This window comes from Trichomycterus rosablanca, chromosome 20, assembly GCF_030014385.1.
Source record: "Trichomycterus rosablanca isolate fTriRos1 chromosome 20, fTriRos1.hap1, whole genome shotgun sequence".
NCBI classification, from domain to species: domain Eukaryota; kingdom Metazoa; phylum Chordata; class Actinopteri; order Siluriformes; family Trichomycteridae; genus Trichomycterus; species Trichomycterus rosablanca.
The window spans coordinates 7,188,345-7,210,843 of record NC_086007.1 but is presented as its reverse complement, the minus strand read 5'-3'; the positions used below and the strand labels follow the sequence as shown (position 1 = coordinate 7,210,843).

Below are 22,499 nucleotides of genomic sequence, written 5' to 3'. Positions count from 1 at the left end.
TCTTTACTGCTGAAATGATAAACCTGTGGTGCAAAAGGAAAGTAATCATTGTTACCTTAAGCTTTTTTTTTTCTTCCAATTTAAACCTATTATAAGGGAAAAGCTTGTGGTATAATGTACCAGTACAATAACCTGGGAACACCAGGGCAATAAATAGAATGTAGAAGCTGTTTAAAATGATGGTGTGAAGCTGTAGTTAATGGTGAAATTAATGTAGGGTGAAGGCTGTTGAACTTATGGCCAATCTTGAGAGCAATCTTATCCAAAAGTTGCAGAGATTTCAGGTATCATTTCAGCAAGAGAGAGCACAAATGCCAGTAGTAACTGAGAAAGTTTGGTCTTCCTAGGTCGTTGTTGTACATTAGAGATCGTCGTTGAGGTCGTTGTTGTACATTAAGATCAGAAATAAGTGAGAGAAGTTTGGTGTTCCTATGATTGTCGTTTTAGTACATTAAGCCACGTTAAGCTTTCTTTTTTCACTTTAAACGTTTTAGACTCTCCTACAAAACTATGCAAATATAATCAGCGTGAGTTAACACACGAGTTAATGCATGCATAACTTCAACACTTAAAAGTATTTACAGTCAATCCATGTGGATGCAAAATAAACAGCGCGAGTTTGCGCAATACTCGACGCCAGCGTGCGTGCAATAATTCAATCTCCCTAGGTGCTAATTTAGCACTAAGTTTCTTTTACACTGAATATCACTGTTTACCTAGAGCTTGTTTCGTATCTGCTGCAATGCAAGACACATTTATAACAAAACGGTCTATTAAAATAAGTTCGGAAAAATGCGCAACATCAGAAATGCGCGCTTTGTGTGCGTTTTAGTGAATGGCGTGTTTAATACGCGAACATTCTCTGCTGGTTTGAGCACTTCATTCATGCCTTTTCCCTCCCTCTCCAGTTTAAAGCCGCCCTCCCTGCGCATCTCTGGGCTAATCGGACTGCGCACTGATCGCACAGCTTCAGCACAGATCCAGTTCGAAACCCAGAAACCCGTTTGACGCAGAATGAACGCACTGTATGACCAGCGGGTGCCTTTAATTTACGCACATGTAAGTATGCCAGGTTTCCTCTTGGTCCAGTATTGAAATAAACCACACACACACCACACACACACACACACACACACACACACACACACACACTTTTATAATGAGGTTCTTAATGTTACAGAAAACAATGGTTTTTGAATGGATATGATTTTTATTGGTGTCAGAAGATCATAAATACTTTTCCACTATATTTCTAGCGTTCAATTTTAATGTTAATTGTTTAGTTAATTGTGACTCCAACACAAACTGTTAAGCATCATGAACTTATAAAACAAAACAAAGCATGGTCTTTTATACAGTTGCTGTATAGAACCATGATTTTTAGGGGAGATAAACATAGTAGTCTTCTAGAGGTAGAAGATTACTAATGAACTCATTTATTTATTTCCAGTATTTATACTGGTCAGAGCTGAATCAGTGGGTCAGTTTGACACTATATGATCGGTTAAAAAAAAATGGAAAAAGACACGACTAAGACTTTGGTTCCATACAAAGTGAGCACTGATCTCCAAACACATGGGGTTTGGGGATGAGTAGATGTTTGTGTGTTTCAAATCCACAGGGAAACGCATGCAGCAGACCAGCAAATGACAAGAAAAGAAAATTCATTAACTCTGACCTGGCTTTGGACACTGAGGGTAAGCATGGGGGCGGCTAAGAAAGGCAATCTTCATTTCACGGCTGCTTTCTCAAAATGCAATTTGCTTGTTTCCACCTGCAGTCTGCTGTAAAATCTTAATTACAAACCAGACGTTTGTCAACAAGCTCTTTTAGCTCTCACTGAGATGTTTTATTAGTGGCAACTTGAATTAAAAAAAAAAATTCTGACATAAATCAAGTAAATATTTTAGATCTGCTACTGTTCCTTTTTTCATTTTGTATTTTTTCTTCTGTTAAAGAGCTTTTCCAAGATCTTAGCCAACTTCAAGAGACATGGCTAGCAGAAGGTAAGCTCTTTTGTGTATTGTACTAACAGAAAAAAATCTTTGTTTTTAAATAATCAGATCAGAGGCAGGTAGCAACCAAAATGTATTACTTTGTAATGTCTTAATAGCACATCTTGCTCCTAGTCTGGAGTCCACTGTATCCTGGGCTGTTTTTTTAGTAATTAAATGTTGTAAGTGTAATTGTATTTGTAGGCAAGTTGTAGGTAAGTTTAGTAAGCACGTTTGTAAAGATAATTGCACTTTTACTTACAAGCACATTTAGTTTATTTCTGTGGTTGACCTCCTAATGTCCACCAACTCTGGTGAATAATGCAGGCAGTGTACTAATATGAAATAAAATAAATAACAAGATCTGTTTTAATTTTATTTAATTTACATGAGCATAATTGTCACATATGACTGTCAATAAGGTCCTAGTCGTACAGATTTTGTGTCTGTCAAGTGTGTCATCAAAGTGGCAGCAATAAGATTAAATGTTCAGTTAAGTAATACTAAAACGAAAATCCAGGAGCAAATATGAATTCAAGGTCCAGATTTGTGTTTCACTGTCATAATAAATGATCAACAAGCACTTTTGTGTTAGACAGAGAAAAAGGTGGTGGTGGTGTGGGGGGGTGTACATTGGGGGAGGGGGAGCAGTATGCTTCAAGTTCCAGTCCCTAATATACAGTCCAATTAATGCACGTGTGGTGAAGGCACCTTGTGTGTCATGCATACATTAAAGCAGCAGAGGAGACTAGAGGGAGACCGAGGAGCTTCTACTGCGAGTGTCATTATAAATTACCAGGAGAACTTGCGATCACGCTCACTCTCCAGCTTCTCCCCCGCTTTTGGCAAATGCTCCGGCAGACGCTCTCACTCTCTCATACACACCCATTCACACACACATACTCTCTCTCTCTTCTTTATTTCTCTCTTACACTCTCTTATAGTGTAGCTTAAAGCACTACAGCTGTCAGTGCTCTACACATCTTACTGTTTTTTTGTTTTTTTTGAGACTTTTGATAACTATTGCAGTCGGAACCGCAGCTTTAGCAACTTCTTTTCTTTACTTATTTTCAACTGGTTAATTTTCTGATGGAAAGACATGCTTGTTCTGGTGTAACGGGATGCTTCAGGACTTGAGTGCCAGCGTCTTGTTTCCGTCTTGCCTGCAGCACCGGCCTTTAGGTTAGTAACTGGTTAACTTACTCTTCTGTTGTTCATATTTATTTAGAGTATAAAGGTAACTAGCATTTCTCTAGTTCATGTTCAAAGAATCTAGTAGTTTTTAGTTTGTAAAAGTTCTGGACCTTTCAGTGTTCATTTATCGTTCAGGGTTCGGTACTAATTGTGAAGTTGTGGTTAGAAAATATGAATCTTTGGCAAAATTAAATAGTAAATGAACGGAATTTAATGTAAAAATTTAATAGTGGTTTAACTTTATGTTTATATATTATTATAAATTGTTTAAACACCTATAAATGTGTGATTTTATGTTTGAAATTTAAACTATTTATACCTCGTCATGCTTTAAAAGTTTAAATCATTTTCCAATTTTTTCCATCTTTTAATTTTTTCTTATATTTTTCTTAAATTTTTCCTCGACATTTCTAATATTTAAGTTTTAAAAGTTAACTTCGGAAAAAGTTTTTAATTGATTAATTATTTAGAAGATTTTTTTAGATAATACTATAGTGAGAAAGCAAGAACATTTACATTGACAAATAATGACAAGTAAACAATGTTTTTTTATGCACGAGTGAATACAATGGGTTGGTAATAAAAAAAATTTCTTTTGTTGTTAGTGTTTATGGAGTTGTTCACATTTGTCTCTGTTAATGTGTTTTTGCCACTATAGTTTCAGGTTAGCAGCAGCGAGTGTGCGTTGAAATGTGTGTTGTGAGGCTGTAATATTTAACAGATTTTTAGCTATTTGTGTTGTGAAAGTTAAGTTCTAAACAGCTGATTATGTAGAATTTGAGTTAAAAAGGAAAAATATAAACATTTAAAAAATTTTGTGCATGAGTAAAAATAGTGAATGCAAATAGTAAGTAAAAGATTAAGTGTTATTTGGTTGGTGAACATTCATGAATTTTTGGAGTGTAAAAACAAATAATGGAAAATTGTCAAAATTTGGGGGGATGTATTTTTCATTATTAAATGAAGTAGTTCTTAATTGTGAATTTCTATTAGTTCAGGAAATATGCAAAACATTTTATGTAAGAGATAATGTAATGAGTGATGTAATAATATAATGGGTTACATAGCTCATTTGTCATTATTGTTTATTTTATTTAGAGATATTTCTATCTAGTTTCTAGTATGTCACTTGGAGTTTGGGATTTAACAAATTTCAGTTAATTTGTTATATTTGAAATTGAGAGTATTTTTGTGGAAGTATTATTTGTAAACAGCGCTCAGCATTAATCTTAAAAGTTTTGGTTGGAACATGTGAACTTATCAGTATAAACAATAATTGAACAAAAGGCTACTGATGGCTGGTCTTTTGTCTATATTCATTAATTTCTTTAGTTTCTTTGTTTATTTTGTTGGATTTTTTTTTCTAAAAATCTAACTCAAGAATCTTAATGTTTTGTAAGCTGTAGTTATTACAAAGGCTCACCACATTCATGATTTATATAATATAAATATTTGTATTGATCAATCAGACTATCCAGACAGTTTGTTACTCTAAAATTACTTACTCAGATATTTGTGACATTAACAATTTGTACAATTTGTCTTTAATTACAGTTTTTATAGTTTTTTTTCCCCATTAGTAATTACTTTTTTCTTTATTTTTTGTCAAGTTTCTAGCAGACACATATGCAACAAAAATATTTTAAAGCATTTTGGCTTTAAAGGTCAACCCTATATTTAATGTAAATATTTTAAACAAAACAGTATGTTGCATTAAAATTATTCAAAGCAGTTTTGAAAAACTGGAGACATTGTTTTGCATTTAGGGCATTTTCACAGTTGATGTCTCTGATGCTTTATGTTTGTGCTGGGCATGAATGAAGAACCTTCACGATTTACTGTTCTCATTAAATTTTATCAGTTGCCTACTGCATATGCCATGTCATCTGTATTTATAGTGATAAAAATATTATTTTATTGTTTTGGTAAATAACAGTAATGCATTCAGTGTACATAACAAACCAAACAGTTTTTAATATTATTATTATGCATGTTAGGTGGTTAAAATATGTTCTGTTTATTACCGTGTTGAAAAAGAATTTCAGTATTTTATACTTCCACTACTGTCATGCATTCATAAACACACTTTAAAGTTATGCAAAAGAGCTGAAGATGTTTTGTAAGAGCCATGAGAAGTGCACTCAGGACCAGGTTTGAGGTTACTTTCCTCTCCCAGTGCCATTGTGATTATAGTGGTTCCACCTCAGGGCTTTTAAAAGAATAGGACATTTAAATATTTTAGTGCCACAGGAAGGAAGACGGGAAGAAAGAAGTATGTCCACTGCTGTAGATAATATAGTGACGAGCCCAATTCAGTCTGTCTCACATCAGTCAGACATGCTGGCCAGAGGTTGTAGACAAATTGTGGTTGGATTTAATATACGACTTCCTGTCCATTAGAAGCCAAACGAAGACCTTCTGGAACCATTTGAGAGATTTATCGTCTCAGGTAATTGGAAAGACAAGAAAGAGTTATGAGAGACGGACTGTATTTCCGACAGGGTAGACTAAAGAGGTGATTGGATGGTCATTTGACATGCGTGTGTCATTTCTGCCATAAGGGCTGGCGGCCGGCTGTATTTTTCTTTCAATATGGATGTAGAGCCCATGGCAAAAGCTATTTCATAAACTGAATTGTAATAGATTTTCATTATATTTTGAGTTGCTAAACCAGCAGTAACAGGTATAAACAATTAGTCGTGTCAGCTACACAAGCACTATGAAAAAGTTATTCAAGACAAATGAATAGTTGTCAGATCAGTTAAGTTTGTTCTATAAAAACAGATTTGCCATTCTAGTGGCCCATGCAATAGGGAGTAGACTTACTAGTATTGTTCTGTCTTCTTATGATTCATTCAGTCACAGTATACCCACTACTGCAGAGAGAAAACTAGACAACATTACTGATTTTCCTTTAAAAGCAGTAATAGTGTTTTGGCATCCTGAGCTTATTTACATTTGTGTGTTTTGTAGTAAAATGGTCATTATGTTTCACACGTGTGTTTGCAGTGTGCATCCGTTTGATTTTCTGTGAATGACGGCAGCGCTCCAACTCCCAGCCTGCCTCAGTAGTGCTGCCTGGATCAGCTGTCTCATTCACAGGCTCAATCATTCACGCTGCTGAGTCCTTCAGATTCCTTCTGTACTCTGTCTCATTTCTGTCTTTTCCCTTTTCTCCCTTTATACTCTTTTAAGTATCCTTTACTCATCCTCTTTTATTTAGTTCCTTATACAGGATTAACATTCATTATTTTACTGTGTAAGGTTAATTAAGAAAAGACTTATTAAATAAATAATACACATGCACATATACAGTATTCACTCTCTTATACAAACCACGTTCAAGTGTCTCTGGGTAGATTAGACATTGACCTTTTTTATTAATTTATTTATATTTAAAATTGTGCCAGCTTGTGTCTACAACTGTTCTGATCTCGTACATTCTTTAAATTTGCTGATCAACAATAATTATTTTATTCTGGACAGGGTCAGTGTGGGTCCAGAGCCTCTGTAAACAGGTCTGCAATCACAGCGTGCCACTTACTTAATAATCTAATGACCAATATGAATAACCTACCCACTTACAAGGATCCTATTAAAGCGTGTAAGGAAACACAGATACGATGACCCTTGCCAGATTTTACATGAATACTATGCAGTAGCGTGTGTCAAACCTTAAACCCCAGAGCTGTGTTTCACCAACATCTTTACTGTGCTGCCAGTCTAATACAATACATTAGTCATTGGTTAACCGGACCCACCGCAACCTTGAACAGGATAAAGTGGTGCTAAAACATGAAAACTAAATTAAATGAAATGTTTTATCTACATTCTAGACTGGCACCTGTTTTTAGGTGGAACAGTTATGTGGGTTTAAGTGCTGTTTGCTTTGTTAAACACAGTAAGCACACGCCGTGTACCATGAAGATAAGTTTATCAGCTGCTCACATGCAATATGTTTTACAGCGGGTGTGTGTCGTAAAAACGAGAAAACAAAACCAACAAATTAACTTTTGCACTCATTAAAACAAATGAATGTAAAGTGTATTTTGTTTGCCGTGACATCTTAGTGTTGTTGTGAAAATGGAAATTCATATTTATCACTCACAGACTAAAGTGTTAATAGCGTAGCGCTCTGAGGTCTCATCCCGCCTTGTGTCTCGCTGGCTTCTGCATCGGGTCGAGCTGGTGGGAAACAGTAACCGACTGGAAGTGTAAACGTGTGGGCTGTAAACATGAACATGCTTAATTGTGTTTTATGTGACAGGCTCATTATTTTAGCATTAAGCAGAAATAAAGATGTGGAACATACTTGGTGTGGAACAGAGCCAATGTGGCAGGTACAGGTGCTTTCACCAGGGGGGACGTGTCCCAATTAGACAATTTTTTTTTCTGTTTCATTGCTATCCACCTTAAAACAAACAGGAACGGTGCAGCCCTTTAAGTTGGATTTGTTGTAGAAACATTTATTCCATTCTGACACTTTTTCAAATGCATTAAATTATTTCTTTGTTCAAAGTAAGGGAGGAAAAATTGAATGTGCTGGGATTTCAAGACCTTGTTCTATTCAGCAGGTTAAGAGTATTGTCCTAATTCAAGACATTTTCTTTTGTAAACGAATAGAAAATGTGTCAAATTGTTTAGGTAATTTTTGTTAAAATCACAGGAGCTTTACAGAGGAAATAATCTGTTTCTGTAAATCTAAAATAAGATTGGATTAATTTAGCCACAGCTTGGGAGAGAATCTCATCTGATCCTGTTCTCAGCTTCTTCTTTTTTTTCTTTGTAGCCCAAGTTCCGGACAATGATGAGCAGTTTGTTCCCGACTTTCAAAGTGAAAACTGTAAGTCATTTTAAATCATTTATTTTCATACTGTTCAAATGCTTTATTGTTTTTGTATCAGTCATTATTTAAATATATTTAAATAATATATTTAAATATAAACATGTTTTATTTGTATCTATGAAAAAGGAATTTAAAACAAATTTAAAGCATGTTTAAACATAGATAATAAAGTACCAAAGCTTGAATGTAAAGGTAGCAGGACAGCATGGTGGTAGCACATAGTTTTAATATTCCGTGTGCCTGGGATCCTTACCTCCATTTCTTGTTTGTGAGGTGTTTAGCAGGTCTGTGAGGTTTCCGCCAGATATTTTAACTACTATTCCTTCTACCTCCCAAAAAAGAGGATTGGCTTTTCTAAATTTGCCTCTAGGTTTGAGTGAATAGGTGAGTGTGTGATGCCCTGTAATGTCCTGTGATGCCCTGGCACCCTGAACAGGCTCTGACACACTGCAGCCCTAATCAGAATCTAGTGGTACATTTTATACTGTGTTTTTTATAAATCAATGCATCCTTAATTGAATGCACAAGACTGTTTATTTGCTAAAAAATAAACAAGAAATGTGGCTTTTGCAGATGCTATGGCGTATTTAATTGATGTTTTGTTTTGTTCAATATGGTCAATTGAACAAATAATTAAAATTTGTGTGCTAACATTAGCAGAGAATTTAAAAATGTTTCTATTGTATGGTATTATATGGAATTTTACTATAATAATAAAGTTACAAAACAAACTACGTTGTGAATTGGAATTAAAATTTATTTGCAAAAAAATTAATATTAATATAAAGTTTATATATGTTAGTTAATTTGTAGTGTATGTCACTTATTTTTGTTAGGAGAGGGTAAAAACTATTTAACCCTGCTGGATAGTTCATGCCACGATGCCATGAATGTAGCCATACAAGCTCCGGTAATACTTTAAATGGTCAAAGGAAGTAGACTTGGCACAGAATGATCAGTGGATTTAGTGCCAGTGTCGGAAGTGGCATGGACTGAGTGTAGCACAGTGGGGTGTGATGCAGGCTTCTGTCTTAAAGAGAAGCCAAAACACACCGGCGTACTGGGGATGCAGAAATAAAACAGTGGGCTTTGTCTTATGAAGGAAGTTACTTCATCAGCAAACAATATGTTACTGTATCTCACAAGAGCATCAGACCCTGCTGCAATACTACTGCCTCATGTCATCATGAGTTAAATATGAATTTTCTGCCTTTTGCTTGAGAATGAAGAATAAAACAGACATGAAGGGTGTAGAACAATAGCCTATGTAGCCACTGTGACACCATGACACTATCAGTCAGTATAGACCAACGCAAAGCCAGATGTAGAGTTCAGCTTACATTCACTCATTTGGTGCACATGAAGGTGGATTTAAAGTACACTTACACTTCACTTCCCTGTGTACTGTACTGCAGTCATTGAACTGGCTCATTGCTGTGAGCTGGCATGGTGGGTACAGGCAGAGGAGGGACAGGCAGATGGTGGGAGGGCAAGGGCGCGTTTGTGGCACTCCTTAACGGGCATCCTAGCAGTCAGCTCTCCCATATGGGTCCATGCTGGCACAACTTCTCACTTACTTTTCCTCAGCCCTGCCCAATAAACACAGGAGCTTAACGTGAATAAAACAAGCTTAAAGAATGCAATGCTAAAAAAAGCTTAAAACCTGAAGAAATACATTTGTTGCATGTTTGTGGGTATTACAGTCCTTTGTGTGACATTTCAACTTGATAATATGTATCAGAAAGGTTTTAATTTTTATTCAGTGTTTATAATCTGCAAGAAATGACAATTTAATAAAGATGATGTACTTTCTTTCTTTTGAATCAAAATAACTGGTGTAGCATTTCTAATAACGTCAATTACTACTATGATGCTGGAGTTCACACTATTGTGTGGGCAGCATGAAAATATTAGACAAGTGTGATTTATCATTAATGTAACAGTTAGTAACATTTTATTTGACATATATGCTAATTTTTTGAAAAACAAATCCCCCCCAATTAAAAATACCATCTATTTTTATAGGAGCCCCCAGAACACGTCATATTATTTGCCAAGTACCAGGACAAAATTCTGTTTTTATGACAAATGATGAACTGTAAATCACTCCCCCTTAAATCTGTTTACATTCACACATCCTTAAACTATTACCCGAAGTTAAAGGAAATGCATAATACCGCAAATGCCATGAACAAGTTCTTCATAATGTCGTCCATTAAGAGAAATCAATGTGTACATAATTGCTGCAATTTTCAAACAGTCACACACACGACATCCCGTCGCTGAAAATAGGGTTCAGCACGACTGAAAAGCTAATACGTTTTCTATTGATTTGTATAATTTTGTTTCTTAGAATAAAATCTGTAGTGACATTTTTCCTATGTTAAGTGCTTCTTGTTCTCGTGCACAGACAATTATTTGTGGCAACTGTAAATATTGTATTATGGTAATATTGTAAGTACTTATTTAATCATTCATAATACAAAACAAACCTAATGGTACAATTATTAATAATGACAATATCAAATATGATTTGTATTTTTTAAAGATGGCTTGAATATTTGAAATATATTTAACTAAAAAAAAAAAAAAAAGTGCATTATTGTCACTTGCGTATAGTCCAAAAAAAATGAGCTGTGTTTTACATTTTCATAGTCTTTTATTTTATACATTTCTGAATATTTGTGTGCAATCTATCATTAATAACTAGTAGAAGTAAGAGCCCATGGCTGGTCAATTCAGGCTCCATCATCATCTGTAATACTGCGTCTCCACCCTCATTACATCCTCATAATTATGGCAGTGAAGCTACTGCTTAACGGGTGTAACTGTGTTGAGCATAGTCGGAGGTCTTTATCTGCTGCCTTTTTAACCCCCGATCAATGATTGTGAAAGGTCACTTCTCTCAGGGGATTGGGAATCAGCAGCCATGATTTTCCACCTTGCTGAGGTAAACAGTTGGATAAGATACAGAAAAAGGTTTTATGTGACTCGCCAGTTAAAAAAAAAAATCATTAAAAGATGAAATTTAAAAAATATTTATTTATAATGATTTACTTTTTATTAAGTTAAAAAAATATATTATTTACTATGTTATTTACTATGTACTATGTATTATTTTTAGTATTATTTTATAAATAATACAACATGCAAATTTTATGTGCTGTTAATTTGAAAGAACAGAAAAAAATTATTTGAGAATTATCAGACCACATTTTATAGTTGGGACGGGCTCAGTGCTGTTTACACTGTAATAGAAAAAAAGACAAATGTGTGTCATATATAAGAAAAATATCCGGATCGGATCAGATTTGTGTCCATTTTACCTGCATTGTAAACACAGCCTGGACACCAAATAACTGTAAATCAAAGGGTCATTTTTAACCAATAATGTTCCTCATTTATTATTTATAATATGCAGAGCTTAGACGTGATACAGTGAGCTGTGCCGCTCACTCATTCTCAGATTTTCTCCAGCTGTAGCTCAATCAATGTCAGTATTAATGCAGCATTCATTTTTCATTAAACTGCAGACTAACACTGAGCTTTTTTTAGTAGGAGAGGATATTTATCAGCAGTTATTCAGTCGGCTCTTAACAGCACTTTAAGGCAAGAGGATTGGTGTGGTAAAGTAAAAAGAAGTAAAAAAGACTACCTGAGGGATAGTGCTCTTTTTCTCCATGATATATTTCTGAACAGAATTCTCACATTTTTTACTGAACAGTTTTATTTGGGCAGATCCGTATCGAAACTTGGAGTATATAACAGAAATGGCACACTTACTAGGTTAAATGGCATCCCATGTGCTAACTTTTTGTGTCTGCACATTAAAAGCTGAATAAATAATGTAATAGAACAAAATGAAGCGCCTTGTTGGCAGGGTTGTCAATTTTAGTTCCTTAATTTTCACTGGGTTTTTTTTTTTTACCACAGTGGCATTCCACGGGCTGCAGTTCAGAATCAAGCGAGAGCCCCACAGCCCCTGCACCAATCTGGGTTCAGCCTGCAGTCAGGAGAGGCCCTTCAAACTTCACTATGGAGAGAAGTGCCTGTACAACATCAGGTATGCTCAGTTACACATGCTAGGGTCTAAAAACAAGATGATACAATGTCAGTCCTGCAGTGTTTAGGCATTAGGTATTTTTAGGTATGTTCTTAGCTTGTAAGTAACTTACATTAAGTGAAAGTTTCTCCATGACTGGTGGCACTGTAGTGTTATTTTAAGCTAGCTCTCTGTACAACAGTAATTCAGGTTCTCTCCCAGGATTCATCTATAGACGCAGTGTGCATTTCTAAGCCCGGTGGCTTAATATTTATACTATTCCCCTAATATTTCATTCAGATGAATTTGTCGGCTGTAAAACAAACTAGTTACTTATGAACATATGAAACAGAAAAGGCGAAAAAAGAAAAATGTGCAATTATAATAACAGTTTATTGCACATACACTATTTATTTTCTTCACTTAGAAAAACATCTACATAAAACCTTGTTGCCTGGTTACAGTCATCGTCCTACTGATTTGACAGGACATTTATGACATTTGGTGTTAATTTAGCTCTGCATGGTGTAAATTGGTCACAAATGAACACTGTAGTGAAGGAGACGACCTGCTTACACAGGCCTGATGACACCTGAGTTAAACCAGCTAGCTCAGTGATAATGATGTTCTCTTTAAAGCTGAATGTTTAAATGATAAAATGCTTGAGTTCCACATAAATCTGTTACATTTGCAAAATAAAAATCTGAAGCTTGATGTCATAAACACTGCAAGCTTGCATCATTCATGCCAATGTTTATGTTTGTACACAACTAAATACATACAGTAAAGTTAAAGGAGCATGTACAGCTGTGGAGTTCAATATAAAACTTATATAACCTTTGATTCATGCAGCAACGTGGCACAGTGGGTAGCACTGTCCCTTCAAAAGTAAAAAGGCCTGGGTATGATTCTTTGGCCAGGTGGCCAGGATTCCTTCTGTGTGAAGTTTGCATGTTCTCCCTGGGTCTATGTGGGTTTCCTTTGGGAGGTCTGGTTTCCTCTCACAAGTCCAAAGACATGCAGTCAGGACAATTGGACCTGTGTTTGTGTGTGTGTGTGTTTGCCCTGTGATAGACTGGCAACCTGTCTGGGGTGTTTCCTGCCTTTCAGTGTGAATTAAATTCACAGCAACCCTGACCAGAATGATACAATAGAAAAACAGACCCGATTGACATGTTAAAATGCAACAGTGCCATACCCTGATGAAACATGTTCTTTTTAACTAATATCATCCTGTTTTCTGGTGATTACAGTGCCTACGAGCATAAACATCCAGCAGGAATGAAGGGCTCCAGTCCAGTCACTACACCCTGCAGCACACCTGTATCCCCTCATCAGCATGGATCTCCCAGTGCTGCTCTCACCCCTAAACCAGACAGAACATACTCCCACCTCAACCCCCCACAGCCCCTCCCTGACACCACCTACAACCTCGACCACAGGTAAACTTGCAAATACTAAGCAAATACATGCTGAAGCTTTGATGCATAGTTTGATGTTTATAGTGTGATGTCTTTTACTCATTTTTTAGCATGTGTCAGTGGGAACTTGTGACCATTCACAGATCATTTGTAAGGTCAGGCACTGATATTGGATGATCAGGCCTGGCTTGTGACCAACATTCCAGTTTATCCAAAAGCTGTTCAGTGGGATTGAGGTCAGGGTTCTGTGCAGACCACTGTAGTTCAGCACCAAAGTTGCCAACAACAGTGGAACAGTCATGCTTGAACAAACTAAACAAACTGTTGCCACAAGCATATGTTTTATTGTAAATAATTTATATTATACATCAGTTAGAAATGGTGTGGCTTAAACACCTGAATATAATAATTAGCAGGTTTGTCCACATACTGTTGGAGTTCTTTGAATTTAAATGTAAAATCTAATTAGGCTGATACATAAAAAAGCAAACATTTGAAAGTTGACATACTGTTTTAAAGTTACTACCCTAATGTCTCTCCACAGATTTCGACGGCAGCTGTCAGAGCCTTGTCATTCGTTTCCTTCACCCGCCTCAATGGTGCGAGATGGGCGTCCCATGTATCACAGACAGATGTCTGAACCCAGCATCCCGTTCCAGTCTCAAGGGTTTAAGCAGGAATACTCAGACCCTCTTTTCGAGCATCCGCTCATGGTAGGGGCACCCCTGCCTCAGTCGTACCCCCCCTCTATGATGATCAAGCAAGAGCCACGAGATTTCACCTACGATTCAGGTGATTTATACATTTACATTTACATTTACATTTTTAGCATTTAGCAGACGCTTTTATCCAAAGCGACTTACAGTCGTGACAGTATACAGTCTAAGCAATTGAGGGTTAAGGGCCTTGCTCAAGGGCCCAACAGTTGCAACCTGGCAGAGGTAAGGCTTGAACCGGCAACCCTCTGATTACTAGTCCAGCACCTTAACCACTAGGCTACAGCTGCCCCTACCTACTTATACCTCACTTTACATTACCACTGAGACACCACACATCATACAGTGTATGTTTCAGCAGGGATTTTGCAGTCAGAATTTAGTCTTCTTTATCAATAGGAAACAATGGCACAGCCAGTGCAAAAGCACTGCAGTTTTGTGGGCACCACAGAGGGCAGCAGGTAGTATATGTGCTGCACAGTAACATTGGGCATGGAGACCTGGGTTTAAACATTGTCTCTGGTCACTGTAAACCATGTGGGTTTCCTCTAGGTTATCTTCTAACTTCCAAAACTGTTAAAAGATTAACACATTGCTTTAAATCTGCCCTAGGTGTGAGTAAATGTGAATTTATAAATGGTTTATTTGTGATTGTAAGCACATTAAAACCTAAGTCCATGAGGTCAAATCCATTTTGTATAAGCATGTAGAAAAGGCAAATTTCAGCTTACTCTGCCAACTCAAGTATATGTTAACTAATGAATTAATTATACTTAGCTCACAGATGTTTAGCATTTGGTTAGCAGGACCAGTGAGACTAAATTTGCTAATAACCGGCTTATAGCCCCGTGGTAACGTCCCTGTCTGTATGACAGGAAAGAGTCGCAGACTGTTCCGGTAAATGTTTGGGGGCGGCTGATAGAATAAGTTCATTAGTACACAAAAGGGGCTCTGGTCTCATTTCCTGAGGGCCTGGCTGGATTGGGGGGAGAGAAGGGCCCCTAATCCCCTCACCCCCCAGGTCCATGATATCTCAGCTCAGCTCTGGCATGAATGAAGTGCTGTTCATTCATAAAAAAGTGGAGGTACAGTAAAGCAGGCTGTCAGGAAGTAACACAGTGTCTGGCTCTCAGCTGCTTCCTGTGGTGGTTCTGCAAATCAGAACAGATTCAGTCACATGGTTCAATCCCCTGCTCTCAGAAACAGCTTGGTCAGTCAACATTTCTGGCTAAAATACTAGAAAACTTATTATTATTATTTTTATATTATATATACTTATTTTAAATTGGCCCTCAATAATACACAATTTGTTTTTAGTATAGTATTATTTATGTTCTGCATTTTCATCTACTCATGTGTTTGATAATAATAATAATACAGTCCATAACTAACAAAAATACAAGAAAAAATACCACCAAAATGTTCAGTAAAATAGATCATAATTTAAACTGTATTTGTTTGTTTATACACATTGTGTGCAAATGTTTATACTGCATGCAATATTGTGTCAATAAAATTTAATAAATAAAAAGAAAAAAATGAAATTTTGACACATTACTATGTTACTATATTACTATAAAGTCTAGACAGTGGAAATCGCTGTAACCTAAATAATAATAGTTGTATACATATTATATACATATATAAATACAGTATATTTAGAACTAAAATGAAGTAATTATAAAATAGTTTTAAATAAAATGTAAAAAAGATCATAAACTATTAGAACACTGCCTCAGTAGAGGCGAACACTGTCATGTTTAGTCATTATAAGAATTTACTCTGACTCATAAAGCAGCTTGTTTGTTGTGTGCTATGGAGAGGGTGGGATGGCAAAAGCTAATTTAATTAACAGTAATTTACTTGACAGGCCCATTACTTGGATGAGGCCTTGAAAGATCTTTATAGGCTCAAATGAACAGGGTTAGCTGTTTTATTGAGCGTTCACTTAGGAACCCTTGTTTTGCAGTGATTGAATCTCAATATGAGCTAACAGAATGAAAAATACAAATGAAAAGTGTTGAACGTGTGCTACATTGGTTTTATTTTACAACATAAGCAGACTTCTAGAACCTAATATATCTCAATTTTTGCTTTTTCTGGTTTTTCAGAAGTGCCAGGCTGCCATTCTGTGTACCTAAGACAGGAGGGGTATCATCTGCCTCATCCAAACAGAAGTGAAGGTAAGAATTACTGTGTGATTTAATAAAACTGTAAGTTCACTTTAACTGTATTTAAAATCTGTGATTGTTTCTCTACTGCACACATACACGCAGAAGACATCCAGTGTATGTCCTGCTCCAAACTGAAATGAATTTTGAGGAATTTGGGCAGTCACTGTGATGAAGACCACTGTCTGACTCTCCCTTCCTCAAACACTGCCACTTGTGTTGGCGTGTATGCCCAGCCAGGTTGGTGGCCCTGCAGAGATTTAAACCAGCGAGTTCGAACACCGGGTTGGCTGGCGCGTTATACTGCTGCACCACTGCAAGCAACCAAACTTTGGGAAAAGCAAAATCTTTTAACATTTTAATGCTACTACACTACTGTGTTTATGTAAATGTTATACTACTTACAAGCTACCTGATTTGAGGAGGAATATCATAACAGCCTTGCTACTGAGAACCATAATTTAAATGACTAGATTCACTACTTGATGCTACTGAGCAACACTGTCTGTGTGCATTATAATGAATGTAATATGATGTGGATTGCTTATTTAGCATTTAGCTATGACCTGTGTTGTCATACAGCAGAGTTCTGTTCTCATACATTTTTGTCAGAAATGAAAAAAAATTTAAGTTGCAGGATCATGTTTGTTTTTAGTTTTTAAATATTAACAGGACATTGTGTTGTTGTTACAGGTTGCATGTTCGAAAAAGCTTCCAGGCACTTCTATGACGACACGTGTGTGGTACCAGAAAAAGCTGAAGGTAAGTTTAATTTCTAAATGTAATCATAGATCACTTTCTAAACCTGTTTCATTTTCTTGTATTTAATATAAAAATGTATAATTTAATGTATAATTACTCATTATGTGCAGTTTTATTGAATGTAATATACTTAAAGTCTATACATCCACTTTTTATCTGCAAACAGTGTCTTTTGAATATGAAAAACAAATACATTTATAGCTTTGAAAGGTCTATGGGTAAACATAAAGAAACCTTGAGTTATTTTTGGTTTTATGATTGGGCTCATTGTTGATTTATTTCCTTGGCTGATAAAATGACATTTTCCTTTATTATGTCCTGGTACATCTCTCTCTTCATGTTTCTTTTGATGATATCTAATACCCCAGAACTGTTTGAAAAAAAAAGCAGCTCCACATCTTGATATATCCACCACAATACTTTACTGTCTGTATGGTATTCTGGGGGTCATATGCATAACCTTTTTTTCTCTGAAGTTAAATTATTGCCATAGACTAATATTATTATTTCCTTTTACTATCTTTTAGATTTGTCACCTTTCAGGTGATCACTTGTGGGTTTATGAACTAATGACTAACACAAGATACTAACACTAGTGTATTTAAATAATGATTACGTGCACGCTCTGTTAATGTGCTAAATATGCAGAATAATAGACAGAGTGCATGCAAGCCTGTAGTGCCTGTCACGATGGTCTGTCTTCCTTCCTTCTCATCATCATCTTCTTATTTTTTTAGTTTTGTGGGGGCACTTATACTTGTGGAGTTACTTATACCTGAGATAGATAGACAGACAGACAGTCCTAGATATATAGGTAGGGAGGTAGATAGGTAGGTTGACACTTTGTTAATCCTAAAGAAAATTAAAGAGCCTGTTTTCATATTTATAAACAAGTATAAAGTCAAAAGACATTTTTTTACTTCCTGTAGTGTATAATGCGTCTGATGTTGTGAAATTGAAAGCTATCTGAATACACTGTTCATACAACATTTGCTTTATCAGCTGCTACAATGCAACACCTTTGTATCAAAATGTTAACGTTTGTAAACAACTTATAAACTTTGTTAACTGTTGTTGTGCGTAATGGCTAACACAAACCATTGACTTAGTCTTTTTCTTATGACATATTTAAATCCTTCTCACCTGCGAGCTCTGTAAGTGTGCTATAGGATGTGTGAGCCAGATACACACCTATGCAGAATGCATGAATGCCTGTAGTTCCTGTCATGCTCAGCTCTCATTAGTTATGATGATTAAGATTAAACGATTTAAACAACACCATTAAATAACTAACTATGAACTAGTTACTAACTAACTAATTAGTATTAATAACAAAACTTGCAATGTTGATCTTTATTCAGTTTATATTTTAGCATCATCTTTTTTACAGACAATAAAAGTTCAACTCATTTGCATTATTTTCATAACAAATAAAGTGGTCATGTGAAGATGCATACTCTGGCTAATTATATGTCATAATATTTAAAATTATATGTATATGATTTCTTATTTGCATATATATTTGTTAATCATAGCAAGACTACATTGTTTCAGTGTTTTGTTCAGTGGGTGTTTTGGTTATTATATTTTGCAGTTTATTATTTTTTTTGAATTTTGAAGTATTTTTGTGCAGTGTTGTACATTACATAAACATTTCTATACTTTTGGGGTCTCCTGTTAAAGAACTGTAGATTAGCTCTTGTTCTTGCTATAATTATGACATAATCTTGCTATAATAACCTAGCTGATTTTGTAGAATAATTTATATTTGTAAATGAATAAATAAATGTAAAAAATATACTATGTATTATATATGTATAGATTTTAATACTAGGTGTAACTCAGCATTAAAGCAGACCTAATAATCTGATTCATTTCTGCAGGTGATATTAAACAGGAAGCTGGACTTTTCCGTGAGGGTCCAAGCTATCAGAGACGAGGGTCACTACAGCTTTGGCAGTTTCTGGTCGCTTTGTTGGACGACCCCTCCAACTCCCACTTCATTGCCTGGACTGGTCGAGGAATGGAGTTCAAACTGATTGAACCAGAGGAGGTACCAGCCTGTTTTTACTTATTTATTGATGTGCCAGTCCGCTTAGACAATGTAACAGCAAAATGTATTTTAAAGACTTATATCAACCCGATCTTAAATAGATTTATAGAATTAAGGCAGCTTACGGTTTATCCCTCAAATAATAACTAAAGTAAAAATGTCATTTTATACTATGAAACCAGGGTGGCACGGTGGCTCTGTGGGTAGCACTGTCACAGCAAGAAGGTCCTGGGTTCAATCCCCAGGTGGGGCAGTCCAGGTCCTTTCTGTGTGGAGTTTGCAAGTTCTCCTTGTGTCTGCGTGGGTTTCCTTCGAGAGGTCCAGTTTCCTCCCACTGTCCAAAGACGTGTAAGTGAGGTGAATTGGAGATGCAAAATTGCCTGTGACAGTGTTTGGCATGAATGTAACCGAAGTGTGTAAAACATGATGTTAAAATCCATATAAACAAACTGAACCCAATTTAGCAAATTTAAGGTATTTTTATTTTTCATAAATCTGTATTTTGATTAGTTTTGTGGGTAAAATAAAAGACCAGATCTTGTTTTTCCTCACCAAGCCTTTAATGTTGATCCAAGCAAAAGAAGCAGCAGACAGGCCGCTAAATATTTCAGCGTGTTGAAAGCGACTGTCTGAGATTTTTAGTCTAGTCTAACAGTGCTGTGTTTGTCAGGGTGCTCCTTTTGGCCAGTGTGTGTGCGCTCATGAGTGTGTGTGTGGGTGTGTGTATGGAGAAAGCTGGCACGGGTCTATTGGGCAGCTGTAGGGTACAGGGGGCCATTCATGGCATCAGGTGACTGAAGGCGGCAGGGTCGGCTGGGCAGGTGGACAGCTCGAATGAAAAAGGGCAGACTGTGCAGGGTTCAGGGAGAAAGGAGAGACGAATATTTGAAAAGGAAGGGGGACATGGGCAGGGGGCATACAGACAGGTGCCATAATATCTGCCACGCACCGCTCCCGCTAATGAGTACATCACTAACGCAAGGTGTGGACACACATGTCCATCTGATCGTTAGGACTTGTCTGCTAAAAGAAGACAATGATCAAGGCTAACTGTGGAATTATAATGTATTTATTTATTTATTTTTGCTTATGTTTTATTCTGAAGGTGGCTCGGCGTTGGGGGCTCCAGAAGAATCGGCCCGCCATGAACTACGACAAACTCAGCCGCTCATTACGCTACTACTACGAGAAAGGAATCATGCAGAAGGTAAACAATGTGACAAAAGAATTGAGCACACTTGTGTAAAAGCATCTGTAATATTTCTTCACTCCACAATTAATATTCTGCCAAGTACAGTTACATGCAAAAGTTTACACACCCCTCGTCATGGCAGGAGCTTCAGTTGAGAAAAAAGAAATTAGTTTTATGGTATGTATGCATACAATGGCATACACCAAGTGAATGGCTCAGGCCTGAATTCTAAGCATAATATGGTCTGTGGCTTTTTTGCAGGCATGGTTTGGGTCTAGTTGTGCCCCTAGAATAATTTTGTATTGCTAAGCAATGACCTTTTTTTCAAAATAATGGAACATTATCAAACTGTCATTTTTCAGTATAGCAGTACGATGATGTAATTTAAACGATTTAATAACAAGTCACCAGATCTTAACCCAGTTAAAGACATGGTATTCCACTCCTACCATTAAAATATCAAATAAGGAAATTTATTTCCATTCCTGTAGTACAGTTCCACAGACTTGTACAAGCGGCCCAGCTTCACTGAAGCTGTGTTGGCCCAGCACCTTTTATCATTAACTTTCCTGTAATTTGTCATGTCTGTAGTTAATGCATTATGAAAAACTGTATTACATTTTATGTAATATGCATAACATTCCTTGCAAAATCTATTACACTTTTCAAATTTAATAAAATATTATGTGCACCATTTTCTGCCAGCACAGTTAACTTAAACTAATTGCTTCTTTTACTGGCTCCGTAGGTGGCAGGTGAAAGATATGTGTATAAATTTGTGTGCGACCCTGAGGCCTTGTTCTCTATGGCCTTTCCTGACAATCAGCGGCCCGTATTGAAGACCGACATGGAGCGGCAGATCAACGAGGAGGAAACCGTACCACTTTCGCACTATGACGAGAGCGTAGCGTATGTCCAGGATGGAGCCTATTGCAACCCACACCCTTACAGCGAAGGCTACGTCTACTAACGTACAGGTGCAGCGTGCAGCCAGCAGACTCTGCCACACGGTCTCACCACTGCAAATTCATAAGAATTCCTAACAGTCGACTGGTATGAAAAGTTATGAACACTTAAAGATTTCAGTCATCAGTGCCGCCTGCGATCGTAGCTTTTCCTACAACTTAATTTAAGAAATCCAGTCTGGGATATAATTCCTATGAATTTTATGTGAGACTTTGAGCTGTTAAGGCTTCTCCTGATTCCTTGGTATGGTCTGAGGTCTCCCATTGTTACCTGGGACAAAGAGTGCACTTTATGGACAGAGACGAGCAGTGTGTAAACCTACTGGTCTAGTAACCCTAGTTGCTCCGTTGATGTTTATTCCTTTGATTTTTCGATAAAAGTAAGGATTTTGAGCATGCCATGTTCACACAGGGCAAACTCTAAAGGCCTGTTTCTGGAATATGTGTTCATTTGTGCTCAATTATTCCCATCGCCCATCAACTTGGTGCAAATAATAATTTAGTTTGAATTTGGATAAAAAAACAAAAAAACAACACCCATTCACTCATCACAGTGAAATCGAAGAAGCACACATTTCTATCAAGTACCAATTCAATATGGCCTGTATTCACAGATTCTTCATGCAATGTTGTTTAGATTTTAAGATCATTTTTAGCTCACAGGCAAAAACATTTAACATTAAAGGTGAGCATATGAGACGATCCAATATAATGTAAAGTGCATAAATAAAGAAATCATATAATATAGTTGTCCAGGGTATTCATATAATAATAAACAACATGGGTTAAAAAAATGCATTAAAAACTATTTATATAATTAATACAGCCCTCAAATGTTCTTTAATTTGTGTTTGTGTGTATTTCAATTTGCTCTAAGCATGACTTTCATGGTGAAATATCATAGCCTTAAGCTCATCACCAAACTCAGTATGGAGCAAAGAAAGGTTTATTTTAAGACTTTGGATCGTAAATAACATTCAGACGCCTGTGATTTTAGAAACCACGTCCCTCGAGTATGTGCTCTATGTTTTCTGGTATAAACCCCACTACGTGAGCATCTCTGAATATGGCCCATATGTGAGCAGGATTGACAGATTCACTTACCCCATAAATATAAATAAATACGTAATAAAGTGCTTAGAA

The 22,499-nt window shown here is 36.4% G+C and overlaps 1 protein-coding gene across 1 annotated transcript; it reads left to right on the top strand.

The window, feature by feature from the left end:
- Positions 1-792: 792 nt before the first annotated feature.
- etv1 (ETS variant transcription factor 1) lies at positions 793-22,050 on the top strand. The gene is made up of 12 exons (XM_063017349.1): positions 793-1,002; positions 1,622-1,697; positions 1,959-2,006; positions 7,978-8,031; positions 11,968-12,097; positions 13,330-13,518; positions 14,042-14,289; positions 16,325-16,396; positions 17,078-17,146; positions 19,030-19,199; positions 20,305-20,406; positions 21,140-22,050. Exons 1-12 carry the CDS (start codon positions 793-795, stop codon positions 21,359-21,361), a joined length of 1,590 nt encoding a protein of 529 aa, XP_062873419.1. The 3' UTR covers positions 21,362-22,050.
- Positions 22,051-22,499: the final 449 nt, after the last annotated feature.

What these genes read in the sequence shown, in the direction of transcription:
- etv1 (XM_063017349.1), top strand. Translation starts at nt 793, where the DNA reads ATGCGCAACATCAGAAATGCGCGCTTTGTGTGCGTTTTAGTGAATGGC. An exon ending in CGACTTTCAAAGTGAAAACT is followed by an intron (nt 8,032 to 11,967) that starts GTAAGTCATTTT and finishes TTTTTACCACAG; the next exon opens with TGGCATTCCACGGGCTGCAG. An exon ending in AGATTTCACCTACGATTCAG is followed by an intron (nt 14,290 to 16,324) that starts GTGATTTATACA and finishes CTGGTTTTTCAG; the next exon opens with AAGTGCCAGGCTGCCATTCT.